At 44.5% G+C, this 25,536-nt stretch overlaps 1 protein-coding gene across 3 annotated transcripts in view; it reads left to right on the top strand.

The window, feature by feature from the left end:
* DNAH12 (dynein axonemal heavy chain 12) overlaps positions 1 to 25,536 on the top strand; it is a 182,034-nt gene that overhangs the window by 100,068 nt on the left and 56,430 nt on the right. For 2 of the 3 annotated variants that reach the window (XM_056804277.1, XM_056804276.1), the window contains exons 39-50: positions 1,599 to 1,765; positions 5,223 to 5,478; positions 9,623 to 9,922; positions 10,814 to 10,992; positions 13,576 to 13,768; positions 14,568 to 14,729; positions 18,769 to 18,963; positions 19,849 to 19,982; positions 20,386 to 20,548; positions 22,180 to 22,260; positions 23,278 to 23,454; positions 24,311 to 24,442. In XM_056804277.1, the coding sequence (XP_056660255.1) occupies positions 1,599 to 1,765; positions 5,223 to 5,478; positions 9,623 to 9,922; positions 10,814 to 10,992; positions 13,576 to 13,768; positions 14,568 to 14,729; positions 18,769 to 18,963; positions 19,849 to 19,982; positions 20,386 to 20,548; positions 22,180 to 22,260; positions 23,278 to 23,454; positions 24,311 to 24,442 (2,139 nt within the window). Of the gene's footprint in view, positions 1 to 1,598; positions 1,766 to 5,222; positions 5,479 to 9,622; positions 9,923 to 10,813; positions 10,993 to 13,575; positions 13,769 to 14,567; positions 14,730 to 18,768; positions 18,964 to 19,848; positions 19,983 to 20,385; positions 20,549 to 22,179; positions 22,261 to 23,277; positions 23,455 to 24,310; positions 24,443 to 25,536 lie in introns of those variants that run through there. The other variant, XR_008913335.1, reaches the window with a different exon arrangement.

The following is a 25,536-nucleotide window of genomic DNA, read 5'->3' as shown; positions in this document are numbered from 1 at the left end:
ATTGTCCTGGATCTTTGTAATGCTGAGAATAGCTAAGTCATTCAGAGTTGATCACTGTACAATATTGCTGTTACTGTGTGTAGTATTTTCCTGGTTCTACTCATTTCACTTTGCATCAGTTCATAAAGATCTTTCTGAAATCGTCCTGTTCATCATTTTTTTTATAGCTCCATAGTATTCCATCACTCTCATATGCCACATCTTGTTCAGCCGTCTCTCAACTGATGGACAGCCTCTCAATTTCCAACTCTTTGCCACCACAAAAAGAGGTGCTAAAATATTTTGGGCCAAAAGATGTGGTCACTGCTCTCCTGGCTTGGGCGCTGGGCTTTGAGTGACCACAAGCACTTTTTCCTTTTTGGAACTCTGAGGAGGGTCCTCACTCCCCTGTGGCCACAAGCTCTGGTGTGCCAGGACTCCTCCTCACCCTGGAAGGATGACCTGAAGTGGTGTATGGGCAATGCAACGCCAGCAAAGTCTCCTCTTGACCAGTTGTCCGACCCCCTAATTGTGTATGAGCTGGGAGCTCAGCAAGCTGCTGCTTATTTAGTCTTCCTAAGCCTATGCTGGCTTGTTGGGGTGGAGACCTGCTGGGTATGGCCTGCACTCTGCTCTCAGCCCCATGCCGCAACCTTCCTCCTGACTTTCTATGTTGTCTTGTGTGAGAATGTTTCGGCCTGTACTGCCCCTCCAGAATTCATTTTGAGGCATTATTTCAAATATTTACTTATTTATTTTATTTATTACTAATTACATGGTATAAAAAAATTTCCACCCAAGTTTTCCTAAGTTATAGGATCGAACTTATCTCCTTCCCTCCCTCCGTGTCTTTTCCCCTCCCGGTGCTGGCAGGTGATTCAGTCTGGGTTATACACACATTATCATGCCAAACATATTTCCATATTGTTCATTTTTTTGAAGTGAATAATCTTAAAGAACCAAAACCCCGAAACATAAACCCAAATAAAGAAATGAAAAAACATATGCTTTCATCTGCATTTTGACTCCAATATGCTTTCTCTGAAAGGGGTTAGCATTCTTTGGCACAAGTCCTTCAGAATTGTCCTGGATCATTGTATTGTTGAGCAATTATTTTAAAGTTTTTTGCCTTTACTCTCCCATCTTGGCTTCACCCTCCTTCATGTTTGTTTTCTATGTACTTCTTGACTTCTTGGGTAGAATGAATGCTCCTTAAGGGTAGGAGGGATGGTTTCCTCCTTTGTCTTGTATTCCCACGGCCTGGCACAGTGCCTGGCACATAGTAGACGCTTAGTAAATACTTGGTGATTACTTTATTCCAACTTTGTGATTTTGTGACTTGATGAATTAAATGAAACTAATTCTTCAAGTTTAGTACTCTTCAATAAAAACAAAATGGTATTGTGGGTTGTAGGGCACTATCGAAAATAACTCATTTAATTCTTGTTATTTTATTCTGACATTATCTGACCTTTTAGGCTGTAAGCATCATCAATAAGCACAAAGAAAATTAATTATTGTTGTGGTTATTTGTAATTTTTTACAATTACTGAGACTACTTTTTAACATAAATAATAATAATAATCCACATTCAGTCCTCTTTCTTGTCTGCACTTTAGAATATTATCATGGCAAGGCTGGACAAGAGACGCAAAGGTGTGTTTGGCCCTCCGATGGGAAAAAAGTGCATAATATTTATAGATGACATGAATATGCCGGCACTGGAGAAATATGGAGCTCAGCCACCTATTGAATTATTACGTCAGTTTTTTGACTATGGAAATTGGTAACTATTTAAATGAGGTCATGATTGGTCTCGTGAAATCATCCTTCTTTTCTCTCCTTCTGGTTCTGAGGGGTGAGGGGATGAGAACTGGTTCACAGGCTTTCTTTTCTGGTTTTGTTTCCTCATTTGTAAAACGAGGGGCCCCTTCTAGATCCCTTTGGGCTCTAAACTTCTTATTAAGGAAATGCATAGCCCTCTGGCATGCCTGGCCAGAAGACCCTGACAGATTGGACTGGTCATTGAGACTTTATTGGATACTCTAATTTGTTTTTATCAGCATCAGGTAGAATCTACCTAACTGCACTGTGAGCCTCCATGTTTATGTACAGCCATGAAACACAGGCATCAGTAATTCTGCTCAGTAATTCAGCCTCCGTGAAATGAGGCTGGTGCCTTTCTTGGGACTCTGGGGAGTACTTTATTGCCTTCCTGACCCTCACCTTTCCCATCGTTCTTTTATTATCCGTCCTCCGTCTCCATCTTTCTTCCTCAGCCTCCCACCTCCCATCACAAACCCTGCCCTCGCTCCCGTCTGTAGATTGTAAACTTTGAAGTATTTCTCTAATGCCTTCAGTGCCCAGGACGCCTGTGGCAGGCACGGGGAAGCCCCGCGCTAGCCTTGAGCTTCACTCCCTGATTTAGGGAGTGATAACCGCAGTAAGCTTGGAACCAAGAGATCCATCTTTTGATGGTGTTCTCAAGCTTTAGGAAGTGATTATTCTTCTCCATTGCTCAAGTTAGGGCCACAGGACCTGGGTTCATGTCCAGGTCTGCACCTGTGTGAGCTGAGCCAGATGAGTGAGACTCAGTGTCTGGTCTTGGCCAGCTCTGGGGTCACATCAAAGACCAGCCTTCCATTGGGTTGGACCCAGCTCTAAATCTATGAATAGGAGGGAATTAAAGTGACCTTGGATGAAGAGTGCAGAGATCAGATGGATGATGCCATGCCATTTTTTCTCCTAAGACATTTTCCTCTTATTCTTGCAGTTTTCTCTCCGGTACAGGATGGACCAGTTTTGTGGCTTGGCCCCATTTTTTGGTCCCTCTTAGTCAGTTCTTGTAGACAGCAAAGAGCACCGAACTTGGAATCGTGAGACCTGAGTTCACATCTTAACTTCAGCAATCTTGGGTGACCTTGGGCAAGTCATCTAACTTCCATGTGTGCCAATGTTCTTCATTTGTCAACTGAGGAGCTTAGACTAGATGGCCTCTGAGGACCCTTCTAGCTCGGGCGCTATACATGTCATGCATTGGTTAGGCACCTTCTAGACTCAGGAGGCATAGGCTGCTCCAGGTGTGGCATGTTTCCCTTCTTTCCAACTGAGTCATTGACTCCAAAAGGTCCACGGGGCTAGTTAGAAGGCTGCCTTTGGCTCTCACTGGCTACACCCATGGCAGACCTCACCCAAACCTGCTCTGGGACTTTTTAAACCCTCATTGCGAAGAGAAACGGCTTTTATTCCAGTGTGTCACCAGGGACACACATGATGAGGGAAGACTATTTAGATAGGGCAGGAGGTGGAGACAAAGGAAATTAGGCTCATGGAGAGGGCAGGGACCTTGCAGGCCAGCTAGCTCAATCTGTGCCTGCTCTCCTCTTGCTAGCATCCTTTGATGACCTGGGGTAATTGGTGTTCTCCCCATCTGCTTCTCCACAGCCAGATGTTTGGGAGAAGAATAGGGAAAAGGGAAAAAGAGAGAGGAGAAATGTTGTAGCTGTGGGGAGCATCTTTCTCACAAGTCCCTCAGCATTTTCCTGGATCATTGCACAGCTGCTAGTAGAGAAGTCAGTTACATTCCATTGTGCTACAATGTATCAGTCTCTGTGCACAATGTTCTCCTGGTTCTTCTCCTTTCACTGCATCACTTCCTGGAGGTCGTTCAGTTCACATGGAATCCCTCCAGTTCATTGTTCCTTTGGGCACAATAGTATTCCATTACCAACATATACCACAATTTGTTCAGCCATTCCCCAATTGATGGGCATCCCCTCATTTTCCAATTTTTTGCCACCACAAAGAGTGCAGTTATGAATATTCTTGTACACGTCTTTTTCCTTATTATCTCTTTGGGGTACAAACCCAGCCGTCTTTACCGTTCTTCTGCCTTAGAATCAATACACAAGATTGATTTTAAGATAGAAGGTAAGGTTTTTTTTTTTTAGTAAAGAAAAATGAAGACGCCTCAGGGTTAATATCAACTCTATTCAAGGTAGGGCTCTGATTGCCAAGGAATATCACTTTGGTGGAAAGAACATTGTCTTTATCCAAATCATGTTGGCTCTCTTGGCCTGACTTCCTTTCTCTGGACAATGAGGGCCTGGGTTTTTTACTTGATCTCTAAGAGCAGCTGTGAAGAGAGTGATAGGCTTTAAACCAGGAGGTCCTGAATCCAAATATGGCTTCAGACACTTCCTAGATATGTGACCCTGGGCAAGTCACTTAACCTTCATTGCCTATCCCTTATTGCTCTTCTACCTTAGAACCATACACAGTATTGTGAAATTAAGGTGTTTTTTTTTTTTAAAGGGAACCATGTAGTTACCTTTCTAATGCCGTGACCCCGCAATACAGTTCCTCATGTTTCAGTGACCCCAAACCAAAAAATGATTTTGGTGGCTACTTCCAAACTGTCATTTTGCGACAGTTATGATTCGGAATGTAAATACCTGAGATGCATTATGTATTCTCATTGCTACAAATTGAAAGTTAAGAACTGCTGATGTAGTTGAATATGTTACATTATTTTTTAAAATCTTGGTAAATATGTGTGATATAACCATATGCTACAATACTCCACAAGAGTCTAAAAGCAAAGGGCCACATTCAGATGCCTCCAGCACTGCTTTGCATTGGGAACAAAAGTTCACTGAGACTTTGGTTACCCAGCATGCTATACCATAAGTGAGGGTCTGCCATATTGAATGCATGAGGATGTCAATTTCAAATAAATCTTGAGAGAAAGAACTTGCATTTAGGGCCTATGCTTCCTCTACCACCTTAAATTGCATTCTCTCGTCCTTGAGTAATTCTTGGCCCAGTTTTGAGGAGGCAGTGTGGCCTAGAAGATTGGGCATTTGAGTGAATTGAATTGAATGAATTTGAGTCAGGAAGACTTGGGTTCAGATTCTGACTCAGACACTTATTAATTGTGTGACCTTGGCCAAGTCCCTTAACCTCTATCTGGGTCAGCTAACTCATTTGTAAAATGGGGTCAACAATAGCACCTTGCTTTCAGCATTTAGTGCTTTACAAACCTTAAGTGCCCTACAAATCTAGTTGATTGTTATTATTATTATCCTTGTCAGACCTGAGTCCTTATTTCGGGGTTGGTTGAGAAGTAGTTCCCCTGTTCTGTTAGACAAGGGACGGTCAGAAGCGGCCTTTGTGGGCACTCCGGAGTCAGCACCGTCCAGTTAGAGTTAGAATGGATTTTGAAGTATTTATGTCCTTGGAAGGTACGATTTGAAGGACACAACTAAGATCCTCCTGGTTGACATCCAGCTGATCGCCGCCATGGGCCCTCCCGGAGGGGGGAGGAATCCCGTCACCCCTCGGTTCACCCGTCACTTCAACATCTGCACCATTAACACCTTCAGTGATGAAACCATGGTCAGAATCTTCTCCGCCATTGTGGCTATATACCTACGGGTCAATGAGTTCACACCGGAGTACTTTGCTGTGGGAAACCAGATTGTCAATGGAACAATGGAGGTGAGTGCCTGGTGCTGCCTGAGACTTCTTGGGGCCAGATGATTGGGGCTCCCCTGGTTCCCTTCTTGGGGCCAGACGATTGGGGCTCCCCTGGTTCCCTTCTTGGGGCCAGACGATCGGGGCTCCCCTGGTTCCCTTCTTGGGGCCAGATGATCGGGGCTCCCCTGGTTCCCTTCTTGGGGCCAGATGATCGGGGCTCCCCTGGTTCCCTTCTTGGGTCCAGACGATCGGGGCTCCCCTGGTTCCCTTCTTGGGGCAAGATGATCGGGGCTCCCCTGGTTCCCTTCTTGGGGCAAGACGATTGGGGCTCCCCTGGTTCTCTTCTTGGGGCCAGATGATTGGGGCTCCCCTGGTTCCCTTCTTGGGGCCAGACGATCGGGGCTCCCCTGGTTCTCTTCTTGGGGCCAGACGATTGGGGCTCCCCTGGTTCCCTTCTTGGGGCCAGATGATTGGGGCTCCCCTGGTTCCCTTCCTGGGTTCCCCCTGCTCATGTGGGAGGAGGAAGTGTGCCGCGTTATCCTCCTTTCCTTGGTTGGTGTTCAGCGCAGGGCCTGGCCCAAAGTAGGGACTTCATGTGTATTGCTGATGATGACGACTGATGATGATGGTTGCCAGTAACTTCAGGGATGTGTCCTGCAGGCTTGAACAGACCAGGAAGAACAGCCGTAACTAGGGTGGGGCTGGTCGGCCTTTGTCCCAGACCACTGATTTGCTCTCGGGAAATGGCTATCATCCATCCCTGTGCCTTGCCCTGCCTGTCTCCTGGCATTCCACAGCATTGCATAATAAACTCTTCCTCTCCCTCAATCTCACAGTCCCATGACAGTAGAGCCCATTCATGGGCCCCCATTTCCCCTCAGCCTCCTCCAGGGTAAGAGCTGCACCTCTTGGGCGGGCACAGCCTGCTCTCCTGGCATAACTTTTACCTGGTGACCCACTCCCTTCAGCTGGCCGTTCTCCTTCGTTAAATTGTCCCTTCCCTCTGGCCTGAGACCATACCCCAACTCTGGAAGAGGCATAATCCTTTTTACTTTAAGTCCAAGGAAGAGTTCTTAGGAGGCAGTGTGCCCTAGTGGACAGGCTCTGGACATGGAGTCAAAAAGATCTGAGTTCAAATCCTTCTCTAGATAATTTTTCGCTATGTGACACTGGGCAGGCTACCTCGTGTGACTCTAGGGGCCTCAGCTTCATGCTCCTTAAAATGAGGGGCTGGACTTGGCACCCTCCAATGGTCTCATGTAGCTTTAAATCTATGATTCCATGTTGCTCCAAGCATTCGCTGCCCTAATCAATCCTTTAAATTAGGACACAGGAAAGAGAAATTTAGGCCTGTGAGCCCAGGAGTAGAAAGTTCTCTAGAACTGTTGGGTCAGTAGGGGCTGCCAAGAGCCCCGTAAAGCCTTCTGTCCCTGCTTTAGTGGTAAACATCTGCCAAAAAGTGGGGGAAATTTAACTGAGGAAAGAAGTAATGGAATAAAATAAGTAAATTTAGACTCATTTTGATCTGCTGCCTTGAATTTTTATAAGGAATTTAAAGTTTGGCCTCATCTTTTTTGGCATGGAGAAATGGCCATGAACCTGCTGGGGGGAGGGGGGGAATGTGCCTGGATTGCACTCAAGTATAAAGCAACACTGAACCCTAAACCCTAACCCTTCCTCCCTCCCCAAAATCATCTGACAGAGCCTCAGTTTCTTCAAATGTAAAATTAGGGAATTAAACAAAGTGATCTTTGAGGGCCTTTCTAGTGCTAAATTCATGATTCTATGAACTCTTCTATTTTATAGATTAAAACATGGATATAGATGGGCAGCTAGATGGCTCTGGGGATTGAGAACCAGGCCTAGAGCTGGGAGGTCAGATCTGGCCTCAGACACTCCTACTTGTACGGCCCTGGGCAAGTCACTTGATTCCCATTGCCTGGACCTTACTGTTCTTCTGCCTTAGAACCAATGCATAGTACTGATTCTAAAACGGAAGATAAGGGTTTAAAAAAATGGACATGGTAAGATTGTACTCAATTCAAAATATGCTAAATATCCCTGTAGTCTTTGTACCTGGTCAAGAAAACTGGGGCAAGAAGCTTGACGTTTACCCCAAGTGGGAAGAGGAGGGCTTACGGGTTGGGTAACTACTTAGGTGAGAAGGTCCTCTATCTCCAGTTTAAATGGATCATTCCCATTCTTTTGGTGCTGTGCTCAGATCTTACTGGCCTCTTGGAGTGCAGGCGAGCCAGAATCCTTTCGATTTAGCAGCCTGAGAGGAAACCACAGCTCCTCACCCTAGTTATAGGCCCACTAGACTCAGAGGGGGGAGAGAGCAAGGGAGAAAGAAGGTCAAGGGAAGAGGAAAAAAGATTGAGGGGTTGAAACATAGGAAGCACATAACAAAAGGGGGAAGGAGAGAGCCAGATAGAGGCAGTCAGAGAGAAACAGAGACAGGAAGAGACAGACAGAGAGAGATAAAGAGATACAGAGAGAGAACAGAGAAGAGACAGAGACAGACAGGGAGAGATAGGGAGAGAAAGAGACAGAGACAAAGAAAAACAGATGGAGAGAAGAGACAGAGATATGCAGAGAGATAGAGACAGAGAAACACACGCAGAGAAAGAGAGAGACAGACAGAAAGACAGGGAGAAAGAGAGAGAGAGATAGGGAGAGAGACAGAAAGAAAGACAGGGAGAGAAAGAAAGATGGGGAGAGACAGAGACAAAGGGAGAGAGAGAGAGAGGGGAGCGAGAGAGAGAGAGAGAGAGAGAGAGAGAGAGAGAGAGAGAGAGAGAGAGAGAGAGAGAGAGAGAGGAAAAGGGTGAAGGGCTCTAATTATAAAAGACATTAGGACTCAGTAATTTCCAAAGACAGGGCTGATAAATTATTCTCATCCTTATCCTTGAGGTAAAGGGGCTTCAGCCTAAATTGTCAGTTGTTTTCCTGCAAAGCAAATGAACTGTGCAGAAGTGGTGGACTCTGGGTATGGAATATTGCATACAATGTCAGCCTTTTTTTATGTATGGGTTAGTTTTGCTAGCCTACTTCCCCCTCTTTTTAAATCTTTGTTCCTCCCTGGAAAGCACTGGGAGAAGAACATATTGGGAAGTCTAGGTGACAGTAAACCAAATAGTATCAATCCAATTTATTTAAAAAGAAGGAAGGGGAATAGCCAATTGATTGGTTTCTGTCTATAGCAGGGACCTGATCAGCTGCAACTTGGGTCAATGGATGATATTGAATAGTTTTTATTCATGTAGCCTGTGTGCTAGGCTGAATGTCGATCGATGTGGCCTAAGCAGCCTAGCCACAATAGAATCCAATGTGATCAATGAATTAAAAAACAAAGTCCCTTCCCTTCTGTCTTGGATATTAAATATCAATTTCAAGACAGAAAAAGCAATACGATTAGGTAATTGGAGCTGTGACATAGCTAGGAAATATCTGAGGCCAAATTTGAACCCAGGTCTTCCGGAATCCAGGCCTGGTACTCTATCCGTTGAGCCACCAAGCTGTCTTGTTCAATGCATTTTCAAAAGGTTTATATAGCTTATTTTGGGGAAATCAGTGGAGGGAAGTGGGTAGTGTTGGATTTGAAGACAGGAAGACTTGAATTGAAATTCTGCTGTTTGGCATTGACTGGTTATTCCTAAATCTTGCTGCTGGTACTCAGGATTCCTTCTCCTCTCCTCCAAGAACTAGGACTCAGCTCCCTGAAAGAACTCTTGGCTCTGATAGGTTGGAATCAGGCCATCCCCCTACTCTGCCATTTCTTGCAAACCAAGTCAGTATCTGGATGCCTTTGGCATTCTCTGCTATTCTCTGTTATCTTCTAATTTAGAAACTTGGTTTTATTTGTATTTGTGTCCCTGGCACTTAGAATGGTGCCTGGCAAGAGGAAGCACTTAATAAGTGCATTTCATTCATTCACAAATCACTTTAAAATCTTATAAATCTCAGTTTTCTCATCCACAAAATGGCATACTTAACTCATGTGGTTTAAGCCCATCCGGGGCATTGGAAACCTTAACGTTCAACATCCATGTCCATTTTTGATTGCATTATTTGCTCACGTGTCTCATATTACAAAAGATGGATTTTGTGATTAAAATTGTTCCATTCTGCTTTGTGACTTTTTTAATATATTTTTTTTCACAAGATCTACAAACAATCCATGGAAAATCTGTTGCCCACTCCAGCCAAGTCTCACTACACGTTCAACCTGCGGGACTTCGCCCGAGTCATCCTGGGCTGTTTGCTTATCAACAAGGATTCGGTGGAGACCAAGCAAACGATGGTGCGGCTCTTTGTGCATGAGGTCCTGAGGGTGTTCTATGACCGTCTGGTGGACGACTCGGACAGAGCCTGGCTGTTTACCTTGATCAAGACTGTCATAAAGGACCAATTTAAAGATAACTTTGACAGCGTTTTCTCGCATCTGAAGAAGGAAAAGGCCCCGGTAAGGGATCATCTTGCCATAGAGACACCATCAAGCACTGGTTTCATCAGACTGGTCCTTTCTTGATCAGAATTCATTTCTGTGCCAAACTAAAAGAAAGAAAAAATAACCAGGATTCTTTTTTATGTCATGGACCCCTCTAGTAGTCTGATGGTGGCTGTAGACTCCTTGAAGTCTTGTTTGTAAATTCCCAAGATAAAAAAGAAAGAATTTTTGGGGAATCTGGGTAGCTCGGTAGTTTGAGAGCCAAACCTAGAAATATTTATTTAAATTATTATTTTTTTAATACTTATCCATCCCTACATTCCTGGTATAAATCCTGCTTGGTCACAATGTATAATCATTGCTATATAGTGTTGAAGTCTTCTAGCGATCTTTAGAATTTTTTGTCTATTAATTAATTATTAATGAAATTGGCCTATAATTTTCTTTCTCTGGTTTGCTTTCCCTGGTTTAAGTATCAGCACCATATTTGTTTCATAAAAGGAGTTCGATAGGACCCCTCCTTTACCTCTAATGCTATACAATTTATTTAATATTGGGTTAGCTGATCTTTAAATGTTTGATAGAATTCACTTGTAAATCTCTGATACTGATCTTTTTTTCTTAGGAATCTCATTTATGGCCTGTTGACTTTCTTTTTCTAAAGTAGCTGCATTTAGATACTTTATTTCCTCTTCTGTTAGTCTAGGAAGTTTATATTTTCACAAGTATCCTATTTCATTTGAATTGTTAATTTTTTGGCATATAATTGGTCAGAATAACTCTTAATAATGGCTTTGATTTCATCTTCCTTAAAGGTATATTCACCCTTTTCATTTTTGGTGCTAGTGATTTGGTTTTTGTCTCTTAAAAAAAAAATTAACCAATAGTTTATCTATTCTGTTCCAGGTGCAAGAAGAAGATTTAAGAAATCTTCTGTTTGGGGATTACATGAATCCAGATCTTGAAGGAGATGAAAGGATTTATATAGAAATTCCTTCAGTTCAGCACTTCAGTGATGTGGTGGAACTGTGCTTGGATGAATATAACCAGACCCACAAGACAAGAATGAACCTCGTCATTTTCCGGTGATTTCACTGGGGACCAAGGCCTCACTGTCCTCTCAGGCTTTTACTATGTGTCTCTCTTTGGGAAAATTCTATTTGTTTACTTATTTCTCAGCATCTTTAGAGGCCGGGCACTTCCTGATTGATTAACCCATTGCTATTCAAATCACCATTTTGATAGGTGAAGAGATTTCTCCATTTCTGAAACAGAAGTTATAGCTTAAACGACCAGTCAAAGAACAAACGGCATTCTTGTCGTTGACCAGTTGCCAGTGTGGTAATCGCTAAGAGTGGGCTCTTGGGAGGTGTGCCCTCATCCCCCTGCAAGAGCTAATACACGGACAGTCTGTGAATGGTCCAGAGAGCTGTGTGATCTCTTTAGTAGTCACAGAGCTGCTTCCCCGTAGTTTTTCTGGGAACAACATGAGCTTCTAAAGGGCATAGACTGGTCCATCTTTGTCTTTGTGTTCCTCAGGACCTAGAGCAATGCCTGGCACACGGGTGCCTAGAATAGATAGAGGAAGACTTCCAGAATATCGACTGCATTCTCTGTGGAGAGGGAGGTAGTGTGGTACAGGGGGCAGGGCTTTGAACCTAGAGACTGTAAAACTTGGGTTCGAATCCCATTTTAGACACCTAGCAGCTAAGAACTTTGTTTTGATACGTCTGTTCCCTTAGTCTGTAAAATGAGTTGGTTGTACAGAGTGGCCTTCAAGATTTCCTTCTAGTTCTTGAAATGGCCCAGGGGATAGAGCATTGGACCTTGGGTTGAGCCCTAGACCCTTATGGGACCCTGAGCAGCCACTTGACCTCTGTCTGCTTCAGTTTCTTCACCTATAAAATAAGAATCATAATATTGCCTTCCTCTGCGTGTTGTTGTGACAATCAAACGAGATAACATATGTGAAGTGTTTTGCAAACCTTAAAGCATATACATGCTAGCTATTATTATTATTATTATTATTTTCTTTTTAAAAACCCTTGCCTTCCATCTTGGAGTCAATACTGTGTATTGGCTCGAAGGCAGAAGAGTGGTAAGGGCTAGGCAATGGGGGTCAAGTGACTTGCCCAGGGTCACACAGCTGGGAAGTGTCTGAGGCCAGATTTGAACCTAGGACCTCCCATCTCTAGGCTTGACTCTCAATCCACTGAGCTACCCAGCTGCCCCCACTAGCTATTATTATGAGATAGCAAGTTGGTGCAGCAAAGAGAGCTCTGGGGCACAGGAAGACCTGAGTTCAAATGTAACTTCAGACATCAGCTTTGTGAGCACAGGCAAGTCACTTCATCCTGTTTAACCCAGTTTCTTCATCTGTGAAATGAGCTGAGAAGGAAATGGCAAACCAGTATCTCAGCCAAGGGAACTCCATATGAGGTCACACAACTGAAAATGATTAAACAATAACAAAATTATTCTATAGCTATGATCCTATAGGAATATTGACGAGAACCATATACTATGTACAGAGTGGGTTGCAATCTGCACTAATGGAGGGAACATCCATGTCTATGAGATCATAGATATTAGAATGGACTGGAGAATTCTTAAGATGGATAAATGCCACCTACTAAATAATTCATTCTCTAAAGCAGGGGTTCTTTTCCTTTTTTGTGTGTCATGAAGTCTATAGTGCCCTTTTCAGAATAATATTTTTAAATAATTGAAGGAAATGTTAAATCATCTGTTGAGATTAGTAAAAATTAAGATGCATTAAAAAATCTCATTCAAGTTCATGAATCCTGAAATCCATTCATGGATCCAAGCTTAGAGTTCTTGTTCTAGAGTTAACTTTTATATTGTTTTGCCTTTCTCTCCAAATTATCCACCTGAAATTACTGTTCAGAAACCATCCTTTTTTATCATTAGTGGTCCCCTTCTTATTGGGCAAATAATATAGTTTCCTAAGAAACATAACCTATAAATATGTGATTTTTAAAAATTTATTCATTTAGTCAATTTAGAACATTATTCCTTGGTTACAAGAATCATATTCTTTCCCTCTCTTCCCTCCCCCAACTCTTCCCGTAGCTAACACACAATTTCATTGGGTATTACATGAGTCCTTGATCAGAACCTATCTCCATGTTGTTGATGTTTACATTAGGATGTTCATTTAGAGTCTACATCCCCAATCATATCCCCTCGATCCATGTATTCAAGCAGTTGTTTTTCTTCAGTGTTCTTACTCCCACAGTTTTTCCTCTGAATGTGGATAAAATGGGGGATCTCATAGATCCCTCCAGGTTGTTCAGGATCACTGCATTGCCACTAATGGAGAAGTCCATTACGTTCGATTGAACCACAATGTATCCGTCTCTGTGTATAATGTTTCTCCTGGTTCTGCTCCTTTCACTCTGCATCAGTTCCTGGAGGTCTTTCCAGTTCACATGGAATCCCTCCAGTTCATTATTCCTTTGAGCACAAAAGTATTCCATCACCAGCATATACCACATTTGTTCAGCCATTCCCCAATTGAAGGGCAGCCCCTCGTTTTCCATTTTTTTTGCCACCACAAAGAGCGCAGCTATGAATTAATTATGTGATTTTAAAGAATTTATTTTACTCGACATTGACATGTTTCATCAATGATGGTTCCATGGCAGGTATGTGCTGGAACACCTGTCTCGTATTTGTCGCATCCTGAAGCAGTCTGGAGGAAATGCTTTGCTTGTTGGCTTGGGAGGAAGTGGCCGTCAATCTATGACCCGTCTTGCCACATCTATGGCAAAAATGTACATGTTTCAACCAGAAATTTCCAAGAGTTATGGGATGAATGAATGGAGAGAAGACCTCAAGGTAAAATCATCATAAAGTCTTTTACCAAAGATGTTTTTCAAGAGAGCCCTCTACCAATAAGAAAGATCTTAGATTGGAAAACTAGCTGGAATAGTGACCCATCACAAGGGGAAAACTTTGTATGGATGGATGGGATGTTAGAGATCTTCCACAGCAGAGGAAAGGGAAAAGAAAAAGAATGTGGATGGAAATCCCAGTATCCTCGCCTTGTGGAAGACCACTGGCCATGGTGCTGATAGAAATAGGACTATAACAGTAGTAACCCCACTGATTTATAAGGTAGGGATGGGACTCCAGCAGACATTGTCACCCTTGACTTGGATTGGTGGGCACTGCTCCAGCACAAACACAAGACTCAGAACTTAAAGCATTGGGAATGAAGGACTGAATCAGTCTCAGTCAGGGTCCCAGGACAGCCTAGCAGAGGCTACTCAGTTGGGGCAGATACGTGGCCCAGGCAGGTGGCAGCCATAAGAACCAACTTAGGAGGCTCAGCCAGGGCTGGCTATCCACACTATTCCTCCGTCCTTATGCTGAGGGTTACTTGAGCTTTGGAGTTACTTGTGGGCCAGTGACTTAACAAAGGCTGGCTTTTAAACTACCTTCCTGGATCTCAGTTTCCTTATCTATAAATTGAGAACATTGGATTAGATGACCCTGGAGGTCCCAGCCATCTCTAAATCTATACTTCTTGGACTGATGTAGAAAGGGAAGGTGGAGGGAAACTACTCCATGGGCTGACAGGCCAGGCATATTTTCATATTGGATCATGGATTTCCAGTTGTTTTTTGCTTTTTAGCAACTCCTGAGGAGTGCTGGGATGAAGGGCTTGAAGACGGTGTTTCTGATCACAGACACCCAGATCAAGGAGGAAGCTTTCTTAGAGGACATTGACAGTGTGCTCAACACTGGAGAAGTCCCAAACATTTTTGCAGCAGATGAAAAACAGGAAGTGATGGAGGTATGGTTTTTAGCCTTGCCACGTTTTCATGTCTTCATGAAATTCAGTCTGGTTGGAGTTCTTTTGTGAATTAAAAATCATAGAAACAAATTTGTTTGAGCAAGTTAGACTCAATAGCTCTTAACTTAGTTTAAATGTAGCCCCATGTCAGTGCTTCTTATCCTTGAGGTCATGAATCCCTGGGGAAGTCTATAAATAAAGTAAAAAGACTGCAAGAATTTTAATTCTATTGAAATACAGTTACCAAAATATATTTTTTTAAAAAGCAAATGAATGGACATCAGGTTAAGAAGCTCTGTTTTGAGACATGATACTAAATCGGATGTTTTGTTTGTGATGATAGACAATTCATCTTATTTATTTACCCTTGTTTACTAGGTCTTATGAATGGCAAATGATTTAATTATTTTATGATTCTGTAGACAGGAGAAAGGCTAAGTGTTGAAAACTTCTAGATCAGCTCAGGGCAGGGGGCTATTTGCAGTCTATAGCACTATCTATGGCCAGAACCAAATAGAAACGTAATTAGGAAATATTTAACAAAATAAATAAAAATGCAATAAAAGGGAGTTAAAATTATATTTTTCAACTAAGTTGCATGTGACCTGCAAGGATCCTTATATGCAGACTAGTGGCCTGATTTCTATTAGTTTGATACCACTGACCTATGGTGCTTTCTTTGGTGGTTTACAAGGGAGTTTGGACTCAGTTTCCTCCAAGGTCCTTTCTTGAACTAAATCTGGTCTCTGTTGATCTTCTGATATCATCATAAACTGATACTAGTGACCTGAAATATGGAACTGGCTTCCATTGTTATGGTCTTCCAAATGACCACAGGAATTCCTTGGCATGCTGTCTTCCATTCAGCTCCTGTTCTGATATGAATGAGATGGTATTGGTCAGAGAAAAATCATTTATAAAGTATGTGCTCTGGGTTGGATGCTGTGTGAGGCTTTGGGGATACCAAGACAATGATGAAAATCCCTGCCCTCAAGGAGCTTATGGGTTATCATGGGAAGCAATGGGTCCACATATCACAGAATCTGGGAATTGGAAGGACTTCAGGAGCCCTCTTTTCCAATCTATATCTTAAAAGAAAAATCAAATGAATTTTAAAAATTCATTTTTTTCTTACATTAAAGTTCCAACTTGTCTCTTTCCATCTCACCCCTTCCCTCACTAGGGAAGACCTCATTTGAAAAAAAAAAAGAAAAAATATATGTATATGTAAAACCATTCATGCATGTTCCAGTTAATTCTTTTTCTGGAAGTAGACATTTACAGATATTTTTCAGATAGTATTTCTGTTGCCAGATAGAACATTAACTTGGTTCTCTTCATTTCACTCTTCATCATTTCATTTAAGTTTTTTCATGTTAAAAAAATTAATCTGAGGGCAGCTAGGTGGCTCAGTAGATTGAGAGTCCAACTTAGGGACAGGAGATCCTGGGTTCAAATGTGACCTTAGAGACTTCCTAGCTGAGTGATCCTGGGCAAGTCACTTAACCCCAGGTGCCTAGCCTTTACTGCTTTCCTGTCTTGGAACTGATATACAGTATTGATTCTAAGATGGAAGATAAGGGTTAACAAAAGTTAACCTGCTCATCATTTCTTACTGATAGTCCATCAAAACTACATTCTACAACTTGTTCTGCCATTTCCCAATGGATGGGCATCCCCTCAATTTCCAGTTTTTTTCCACAACAAAGAGAATTGCTATAAATATCTTAGAACATAGAGGTTCTAGGGGCATCTAGGTGGTTCAGTGGATAGAGAGCCAGGCTTAGATAAGGGAGGTGTACTGGGTTCAAATGTGCCCTCAGACACTTCCTTGCTCTTTGACTCTGGTCAAGTCACTTAACCCTCATTGCCTAGCCCTTACCACTCTTCTGCCTTGGAACCAATATACAGTATAGTTTCTAAGACCAGGTAAAGGATTAAAAAAACACAGAAACAAAAAGAACATATAGGTTATTTTCATTTTTCCCTCATCACCTCAGGAAATAGACCTAATAGTGGTATTGCTAGGTTTCAGGACTCTTTGGACATAATTCCAAATTGCTCTCTAGAATGGCTGGACCAGTTCACAGTTTCACCAACAATGTATTAGTGTCTCCACTTTTCCTTATCTCCTCTAACATTTGTTATTTTCCCCTTCTATCATTTTAGCCAGTGAGATCCCAGAATTGTTTTAATTTGTATTTTTCTAATCAGTAATGATATAGAACTTTTTTTATATGACTATAGATAGCTTTGATTTCTTTATCCAAAAACTGCCTTTGACCATTTATCAACTGGGGAATGGCTCATATTCTTATAAATTTGACAAAGTTCTCTATACATTTGAGATATAATTTCTATTAGAGAAACTGTCTGTAAAAATTTCCCCTAATTTTCTGCTTTCCTTCTAATCTTGGCTACATTTGTTTTATTTGTACAAACACCTTTTAATCTAATGTAATTAAAATTACCCATTTTACATCTCATCATGCCCTCTGTTTCTTTTTTATTCATAAATTCTCATCCACAAATCCTATAGCTAATATATATTCCATGTTCTTCTAATTTGCTTATATCTCCCTTTATATCTAAGTCATTCATGCATTATGACTTGATCCTGATGAATAGTGTTAGGTATTGGTCTATATCTAGTTTTCTGCCAGTCTGCTTTCCATTTTCCCCAGCAATTTTTACCAAATGGTGAATTCTTATTTCCAAAGCTTGAATCTTTAAATTTATCAAACACAAGATTACTCTAATCTTTTCCTATTATGTATTGTATACCTGTCTGTTCTACTGATCCACCTTGCTATTTCTTAGCCAGTAACAGATAGTTTTGATAATTACTGCCTTATAATGCAGTTTAAATGCTAGATAGAGCTCCTTCTTTTATATTTTTTTCATTAAGACTTTTGATATTTGTTTTTCCAAATGAATTTTGTTATTTTTTTAACTCAATAAAATAATTTTTTGGTAATTTATGTGAGAAGATATTGAATTAGTAGATTAGTTTAAGTAGAATTGCCATTTTTATTATATTGGCTCTGTCCACACAACAATGAATATTTTTCTAATAACATAAAGCTGACTTTATTTGCATAAAAAGTGCTTTAATAATTATGTTCCTGTAGTTCCTGGATTTGTTTTGATAGTATATTCCTAAGCATTTTCTTCTATCTGTGGTTATTTTAAATGAAGTATCTCTCATGTCTTCTGACCAGACTTTGTGGGTATTATATTGAAATACTGGTGATTTAAGTGGGTTTGTTCTTATTATTTATTGCCCTGCCACTTTGCTGAAATGATTGTTTCAACTAACTTTTTAGTTAAGTCTTTAGGATTTTCCAAGTATACTATCATATCATTTGCAAAAAGAGGTAGTTTTATTACCTCATTGTCCATTCCGATTCTTTTAATTTCTTTTTCTTCTCTTATTTCTCTTGCTACCATTTCTAAAATAATATTGGTGATAGGCATCTTTGTTCCACTCATGATCTTATTAGGAAGGCTTCTAGCTTATCCCCATCACAAATAATGCTTACTAATGATTTGGGGTGGATGCTTCCCACCATTTTAAGGGAAAATCCACTTATGCCAATGCTTTCAAGTGGTTTTTTTTTTTAATAGAAACGAGTATTATATTTTGTCAAAATCTTTTTCTGTATGTATTGAGATAATCATATTATTTTTGTTATCTTTTCAGGGCTCATTTTATCTCCTAATTGGTTTATTTATTGACCATTGTTAGTGTTTTGAACTGTTGGGAAAAAAGGCAAGTTTGCTTTTTTTCAAGGTTTCCTCATTGTCCCACAAAATGCCTAGCACGTGGTAGGTCTGTGGACTGACTTGACTGATGGACAGAATCGTGGGATTGGACATTATATTTAGAGCTAAGATCATAAACAAACTGTGGCTTTTAGGTAAACGCAGAGAATGCCCAATTTGTGGGGATATCGAGAGAGGAAAAGGGATTAAAATGCTTCTTGAAGAGAGATTGCAGCCTTCGATAATCCTTTCCATCTTCACGTCTGTTCTTTAGGGTGTCCGGCCAATAGCCCAGGCTGGCAATAAACATGGCGAGCTCAGTCCTTTGGCCCTGTTTGCCTTCTTCGTGAATCAGTGCCGAGACAACCTCCATGTCGTCGTTGCCTTCAGCCCAATTGGAGATGCTTTTCGCAATCGTCTGAGGCAGTTCCCGTCGCTCATCAATTGCTGCACCATTGACTGGTTCCAGGTCTGCCAAGAGATTGGCTTTGTTTCATTTTTGCAACCATCTTAGACTTTCGACCTTTGGGGTCATTGATCCCCCAGTATTTCTCTCTCCTAGAACCCCTCAGTCTCAGAAGCTAGGGGAGCCGGGTCTCATTCCTTTAGATTGTATTGCTGTGCTTCTACTAGAAGAGGGAATTAAAAGTGATGAACAAACTTGTTTTTTGGAGATAAACATGGTGCAGTGATTTCCCCAGGCAGGCCACCCAGCTAGTAAGTGTCTGAGGCTAGATTTGAACTCGGGCATCATGAGACTGTCTTGACTGAAGAGTTGGTGCTCTAGCCTTTGGTCCCCTGCCTAGTGCCCATAGTGATTCATTCATGGATGCAGGGAGCATGTATTGAGCACCTACTATGTGCCAAGTACTATGCCAGGCTCTGATGACACAAAGACAAAAATCACAGCAGTCTCCACTCTCAAGGGGGATGAGAGAGAGAGAGAATGTTTATGCAGAAAAGTATTTAGAGGGCGAATGATTTTGTGTCCATGGAGCCCCCAGCAGAATGTCCACGAGTGTCTGCCCAGAGGAATGAGGGCCTCTGGGTAGGCAAGGCTCATTTTTGCCTCCATATCCCCAGTGCCTGGCACAGAGTCCGCGGGCACGCTTGCTGATGGGTTGACACTTCTGTCTTGTATATGTTGACATCATCTTTGCTTTCTAGGCTTTGTTTCCTCATGGTTACAGTGGGAGCCCCTCTCGTTTTTGCCTTTGTAGCTCTAGGCCTTTAGCAGCATCTGGCATTTGGGGGGCACTCGATAACGGTGCGATGAATGACCGTAGACATCGCTGCCTTTAAATAGCAGAAGAACAGAAAGACTTACCTTTGCTCTGATGACTTTCTTTCTCAGCCGTGGCCCGAAGATGCCTTGGAACGAGTGGCCATTAAATTCTTGGAGACGCTGCAGCTCACAGACAACGAGAGAGAAGAAGTGGTTCCGATCTGTAAACACTTTCACACGTCCATTATGGATATTTCAATAAGGTTCATGCATATTTTCCCAAAAATGATAGCAGCTCATTGTCTGTTTAGAATGTCTCCCCTTTGAAAGGTTGTAAAGATAAAAAAAAAACAAACAAACCAAACCCTCACCTTCTGTCTTAGACTCAATACTGTGTATTGGTTCCAAGGCAGAAGAGTGGTCAGGGCTAGGCCATGGGGGTCAAGTGACCTGCCCAGGGTCACCCAGCTGGGAAGTGTCTGAGGCCAGATTTGAACTCAGGATCTCCCCTCTCTAGTCCTGTCTTGCTGTTTACTGAGCCACCCAGCCGCCCCCTTCATAAATGCTTTTTAACTGACCCCTCTTCATGCTCAAGAGGCAGCATTTTCTGCTTGCTTTGCGAAACCCATCAAGTCCAGCGAGGCCTTTTGTTTGCTTTTGTTTTAGGTTCTTGCAAGACTTGGGACGACATAACTACGTGACTCCCACATCTTACTTGGAACTGATTGCAGCGTTCCAGCAGCTTTTGACTCAGAAGCGCCGGGCCGTCATGAAAGCCAAATTCAGATACACCAATGGGCTCGACAAATTAGCTTTTGCCGAATCGCAGGTGAAATCCCTGACCTCTTAGAAGTGGCTGCGGGGGGTGGAGAGACCAGAGCAAGGGGACCTTCAGCCCTTCCGCATAGGATTTCAATAGCAAGTCTAGGACCTCTGTGGTTGCCATCTAATGAAAAGGCACAAGCCGTTTGCATATGGCGCCCATAGAGATTTGATCTGAGTTCTGGCCTACCTTGTCTCCAAGGGAAACTGATTTCTTATTTCTGAGAGTTGGGAGGGAGGCTTCCCTCCTGGGGATGGAGTAGGCGGGAACAATTGGATGAACTGTCCCTCCTGAACTCCCTTATCTCCCAAAGGTCACCGGGCTCCAGCCATATCCATCTACCACACTTTTGCTGGCTTAGGACTGTATCTGGGGGCCGCGATGAACACATTTTCCCTGATTGTTTTCAAGGGAGAGTTATCATGGCTTATCATTGCCAGCCAGCCAGCCAGCCAGCTCTCTGCTCAGCATTCTCATGTCTTTAAAGGCTGAGAATCCAGGGAGATGTGGAAAGGCATGATTTGACCCCGTGATACATCAAACTCTGTTTCATAAAGGACTACATTATGGTGCATTTCTCCTTCACATATTTTGAAGAGAAATGCCTCCAGTTTCTAAGTAGAGGATCTCTTAAAAATTTCTCCTTATATAACATTTGCGACTTTGATTTTTAATTTATTTGAAAATCATTTTTATTCATTTTTAGCATTGATTTAAAACATTTTTTTCTTTCTCTCCCTTCTGCCCTTCCCCTGCCCTTTGAAAAGATAAGCCATGTATCAGTTAGACATGTAAAGTCATGTAAAACATATTTTCATAGTAGCCATGTTGCAAAAAATTTTGTTTTTTGGATTATTTTAGACTTTTGGGCCTGAGGCATTTTTTTTAGACCCTTATCTTCCATCTTCTTAGAATCAATAAGTATTGCTCTTAATGCAGAAGAGTGGAGGGCCTCTGGGTAGTTCAGTGGATTGAGAGCCAGACCTAGAGACGGGAGGTCCCAGGTTCAAATCTGGCCTCAGACACTTTCCAGCTGGGTGACCCTGGGCAGGTCACTTAACCCCCCATGGCCTAGCCCTTACCACTCTTCTGCCTTGGAGCCAATACACAGTATTGATGGAAGGTAAGGGTTAAAAAAAAAAGGTAGAAGACTGGTGAGGGCTAAGCAGGGGGGATGATGTGATTTGCCCTGGGTCATACAGCTAGGAAGTATCTGAGGTCAAATTTGAACCCAGCATCTCCCGTCTCCACTTCTGGCCCTCTATCCACGGAGCCATCTAGCTGCCCTTGATACATTCCTTTTTCTTTGATCCTCTTTGGCTTACTGAAATGTGGGTTTAAGTTTTTGTTGTTCGGATGCTACCAAGCAACAAACCTCATCAAACAATCCGCTGTCAGTCGTCAAGCATTTATCCGGTACCCACAATGCCTCAAACACGATGGCAGGCGCTGGATGTACAAAGAAATAGAAGGAAGCAGCCCCGCCCTCAGGGAGCTCACCGTCGCCCAAGTGGACGGAGCCGGAGGGTCGTGGGCGCGTGCCACTGGCTCACTTTAGACGCGCCGTTGGCCTGCCCTCGACTACCGTGCCTGCTTCTCCTGCCGCCAAGGTCACGCTGTGCTCCGTGTCTGTTTAGGTGGGTGAGATGAAGCTGGAGCTGGTTCAGTTACAGCCCAAACTGGAGGAGGCCAAAGTGGAGAACGCCAACATGATGAAGGTAGGGTCGTCCTGAGGTTGCTCGGCCTCGCCGGCTTTGCTGAGCTCAGCGGGTCGGGCTGCCTGGATGAGGCACTCCCGCGTCATCAAAGGAAATTTGAAGCTACGTCCAAGTTATGAACGAACAAGAGAATCAAAAGCAAAACAGAAAAGTGTATATGAAGGGCTTACATGGGCCCAGCCCTGGGCTGAGGGCCGACAGCTTCTGCGCTGAGGGGCTCTCGCTAACCGGAGCCTTCAGCGGCAGGACGGGTGGAGCGTCCTAGAGGGAGTCCCCGTAGTCTTTGGGGGCCCTCCTCGGGGAGAGGCCTGGAGGGTGCCGGCCCACCACCTCTGGGAAGGGGAGGGGGTCTTTGGCCCCTTGCAGAGTGGGGATTCTGGGTTCCCTGGAGTCAAGGGATCTTCCCGCTCTTTTCTTCCTGTTTGTGACTGGACCGTCAGAGCTCTTTTTGGAGGTTTCGTTTCCTTTTATTTTTTAACTAATGAATTTCATTCTTCACCCCGTTTTTCATTCTTGGTGACAGTCCTGGAATAGTTAAGTTAAAAAACATCGATGAAGGATTGTGACTGACCACCTGATATGTGTTGAGTTGCTCGAGAATGAACAGATCTGTGCTTTATAAAGTATTATTATAGGAGGAACCATGGTCCAGTCGAGAGAGCCAGTTTTGTGACCACCCCAGATACTCCGTGGCTGTGTGACCCTGGGCAAGTCCCTTTACTTGCCAGTGTCCCAGGCAGTTCTCGAAGCCCTTTAAGTCTCAGGTGTCACTCTTTTGTGGTAATTAGGTAGAGAGACAGCCAGACTTGTAGCCAGGATAGTGTCTTCCCTCCAATACTAACTGCATGATCTTTACCCTCAGACTCAGTTTCTCCAGATAGAAAATGGGGGTCGCAAGAGCACCTACCTGCCAGGGTCCTTGTGAGGATAAAATAAGGCTTCTATAAAATGGGCTTGAGATCTTAGAGCAGTATATGAAGGGCTCCCCCCCCCATGGTTTTTGCCCGATGCTTTCAGGTGATCGAGGTGGAGTCTGAACAGGTGGAGGCGAAGAGCAGAGTTGTGAAGATAGACGAGGAGCTGGCGACGGGGAAGGCCGAAGAGGCCCAGACGCTGAAGAACGAGTGCGAGAGCGACCTGGCCGAGGCCATCCCCGCCTTGGAAGCTGCCCTCTCGGCTCTGGACACCCTCAAGGTGAGCGGTTCTGTGGCGCGGATGGACCGCGGTAGTGATCCCGGCTGGTCCTCCCGACCACCCCGGGAAGGGGAGCCCCATTCTACAGATGAGGAAACTGATTGGGATGCAGGCAAAAGGAGGCACCATGGGCCCTGGCCTACCTCTTTGGATCTTAGAGAGAGAACCTCAAGGGCCGTCTCGCTCAGCTCCTTTTAACAGAAGGAAATGACTTATCCACAGTCACTCAGGCAGGCAGCAGCAGATCCAGATCCCCTGACTCCAAACGCAGCCCTCTTCTCACTTTATCTCCCTGCCTCCCTCGGGGAGGCAGTTTTTATCCCAGCTCTAAAGCAAGGTGCCTTTCCTGATGGGAATGGCTGCCCCGAAAGCCAGCGTTTCTCCTTCGGTGGGGCGAGGTTTGTTCAGACAGCGAAGTCCTTGGGGGGGGGGGATCCGCAGGACATCTTCGCTTCAGACTGCAGAACGAGGCTCCTCAGCTCTCCTTTGCCAAGTCTGCCTTCCGTGAAGGAACTGCGACTTTGTCCGTGTGAGGAACTCTCTGCACCAGTCAGATGGCCACCCCTGCGCGCCCGAGGCCGTGAAGTCCCAGAGGCTGGGCCAAGGCCCGGAGGACTGAGTGGCGTGTCTTGGGGAGTGTTCCAGGGAGGATTCGAACCCAGGCCTTCTTGGCTCTGGCCGGGGCTAGGCCCGTGGCAGCTCCCTTTCACGCATCCAGAACTCTTCCATAATCACGGATGGGTCAAACGTGGCTGTCGCGTGGATCAGACGAGATGCTTCCTGCTAGCGGGGCCTTCCTGTCCCAGGGGCCGTGCAGAGGTCTCAACGCGCCTCCTCTGCTTTGCTCTCCTTCCAGCCCGCTGACATCACGATTGTGAAGTCCATGAAAAACCCTCCTTCTGGCGTCAAGCTTGTGATGGCGGCTATTTGTGTGATGAAGGACATCAAACCGGAGAGAATCACAGACCCATCGGGAACGGGAGGCAAGGTGAGGGCAGGTGCAGAGACGGCGGCCTCCGGGCCCTCCCTCCAGCCCTGCCCCCACACACGGGGGGGGGGGGGGGGGGCGGCTCGTGAGGCTGGGGGTGGAGACTGGCCAGAAGAGGGGCGGAGAGGCGCCCAAGAGAGCTCTGCCCTCCCCCCCCCCCCAGGGAAGGGGCTCGTGAGGCTGGGGGCAGAAACTAGCCAGAGGAGGGGCGGAGAGGCTCCCAAGAGAGCTCTGTCCCCCCAGGAGGGGCTCGTGAGGCTGGGGGTGGAGACTAGCCAGAAGAGGGGTGGAGAGGCGCCCAAGAGAGCTCTGCCCTCCCCCCCCCCCAGGGAAGGGGCTCGTGAGGCTGGGGGCAGAAACTAGCCAGAGGAGGGGCGGAGAGGCTCCCAAGAGAGCTCTGTCCCCCCAGGAGGGGCTCGTGAGGCTGGGGGTGGAGACTAGCCAGAAGAGGGGTGGAGAGGTGCCCAAGAGAGCTCTGCCCCCCCCCCCCCCCGGGAGGGGCTCGTGAGGCTGGGGGCAGAGACTAGCCAGAAGAGGGGCAGAGAGGCACCCAAGAGGGCTCTGTCCCCCCGGGAGGGGCTCGTGAGGCTGGGGGCAGAGACTAGCCAGAAGAGGGGCAGAGAGGCACCCAAGAGAGCCGGCCTCGCTTTCCTGGGCCTCAGACCAGAGGTCACCGGGCTGGGGGCCAGGCTTTGGGTTCAGTCCCAGGAAAAGCATCCAGAGGAGGGACTGGCAGCTTGGGGGGGGGTAGAGGATTCCCGCTCACTGCTGTCTCCAGGGAGCACGTAGAGGAGGTCTTGGTCGCAGGTGGGCTGGACAGAGGGCTCCCCAAGTCTCTTCATCTCTGGTGTTCCTTGGCCCCGGGGGCCTGGGCTCCCCTCCCAATGATGCGGCTCCTGATCCACTCTTTCTCCTTTGTCTTGGTATCCCCAGTGCTTGGCACCTAGTAGGAGCTTAAGCTATTGCTTCATACATATTTGTTTGTTGAAGACCCGAGTTCAAGTTTAAATCCTGCCTCAGATCTTGACTAGCCATGGCCACGGGCAAGTTATTTATCCTTTCTGGACCTCGGTTCTTTTTTTATTTTTGGTCAA

The sequence above is a fragment of the Monodelphis domestica genome, chromosome 7 (assembly GCF_027887165.1).
Source record: "Monodelphis domestica isolate mMonDom1 chromosome 7, mMonDom1.pri, whole genome shotgun sequence".
In the NCBI taxonomy this organism is placed as follows: Eukaryota; Metazoa; Chordata; class Mammalia; order Didelphimorphia; family Didelphidae; genus Monodelphis; species Monodelphis domestica.
This window is presented reverse-complemented; position numbering and strand designations above follow the sequence as displayed.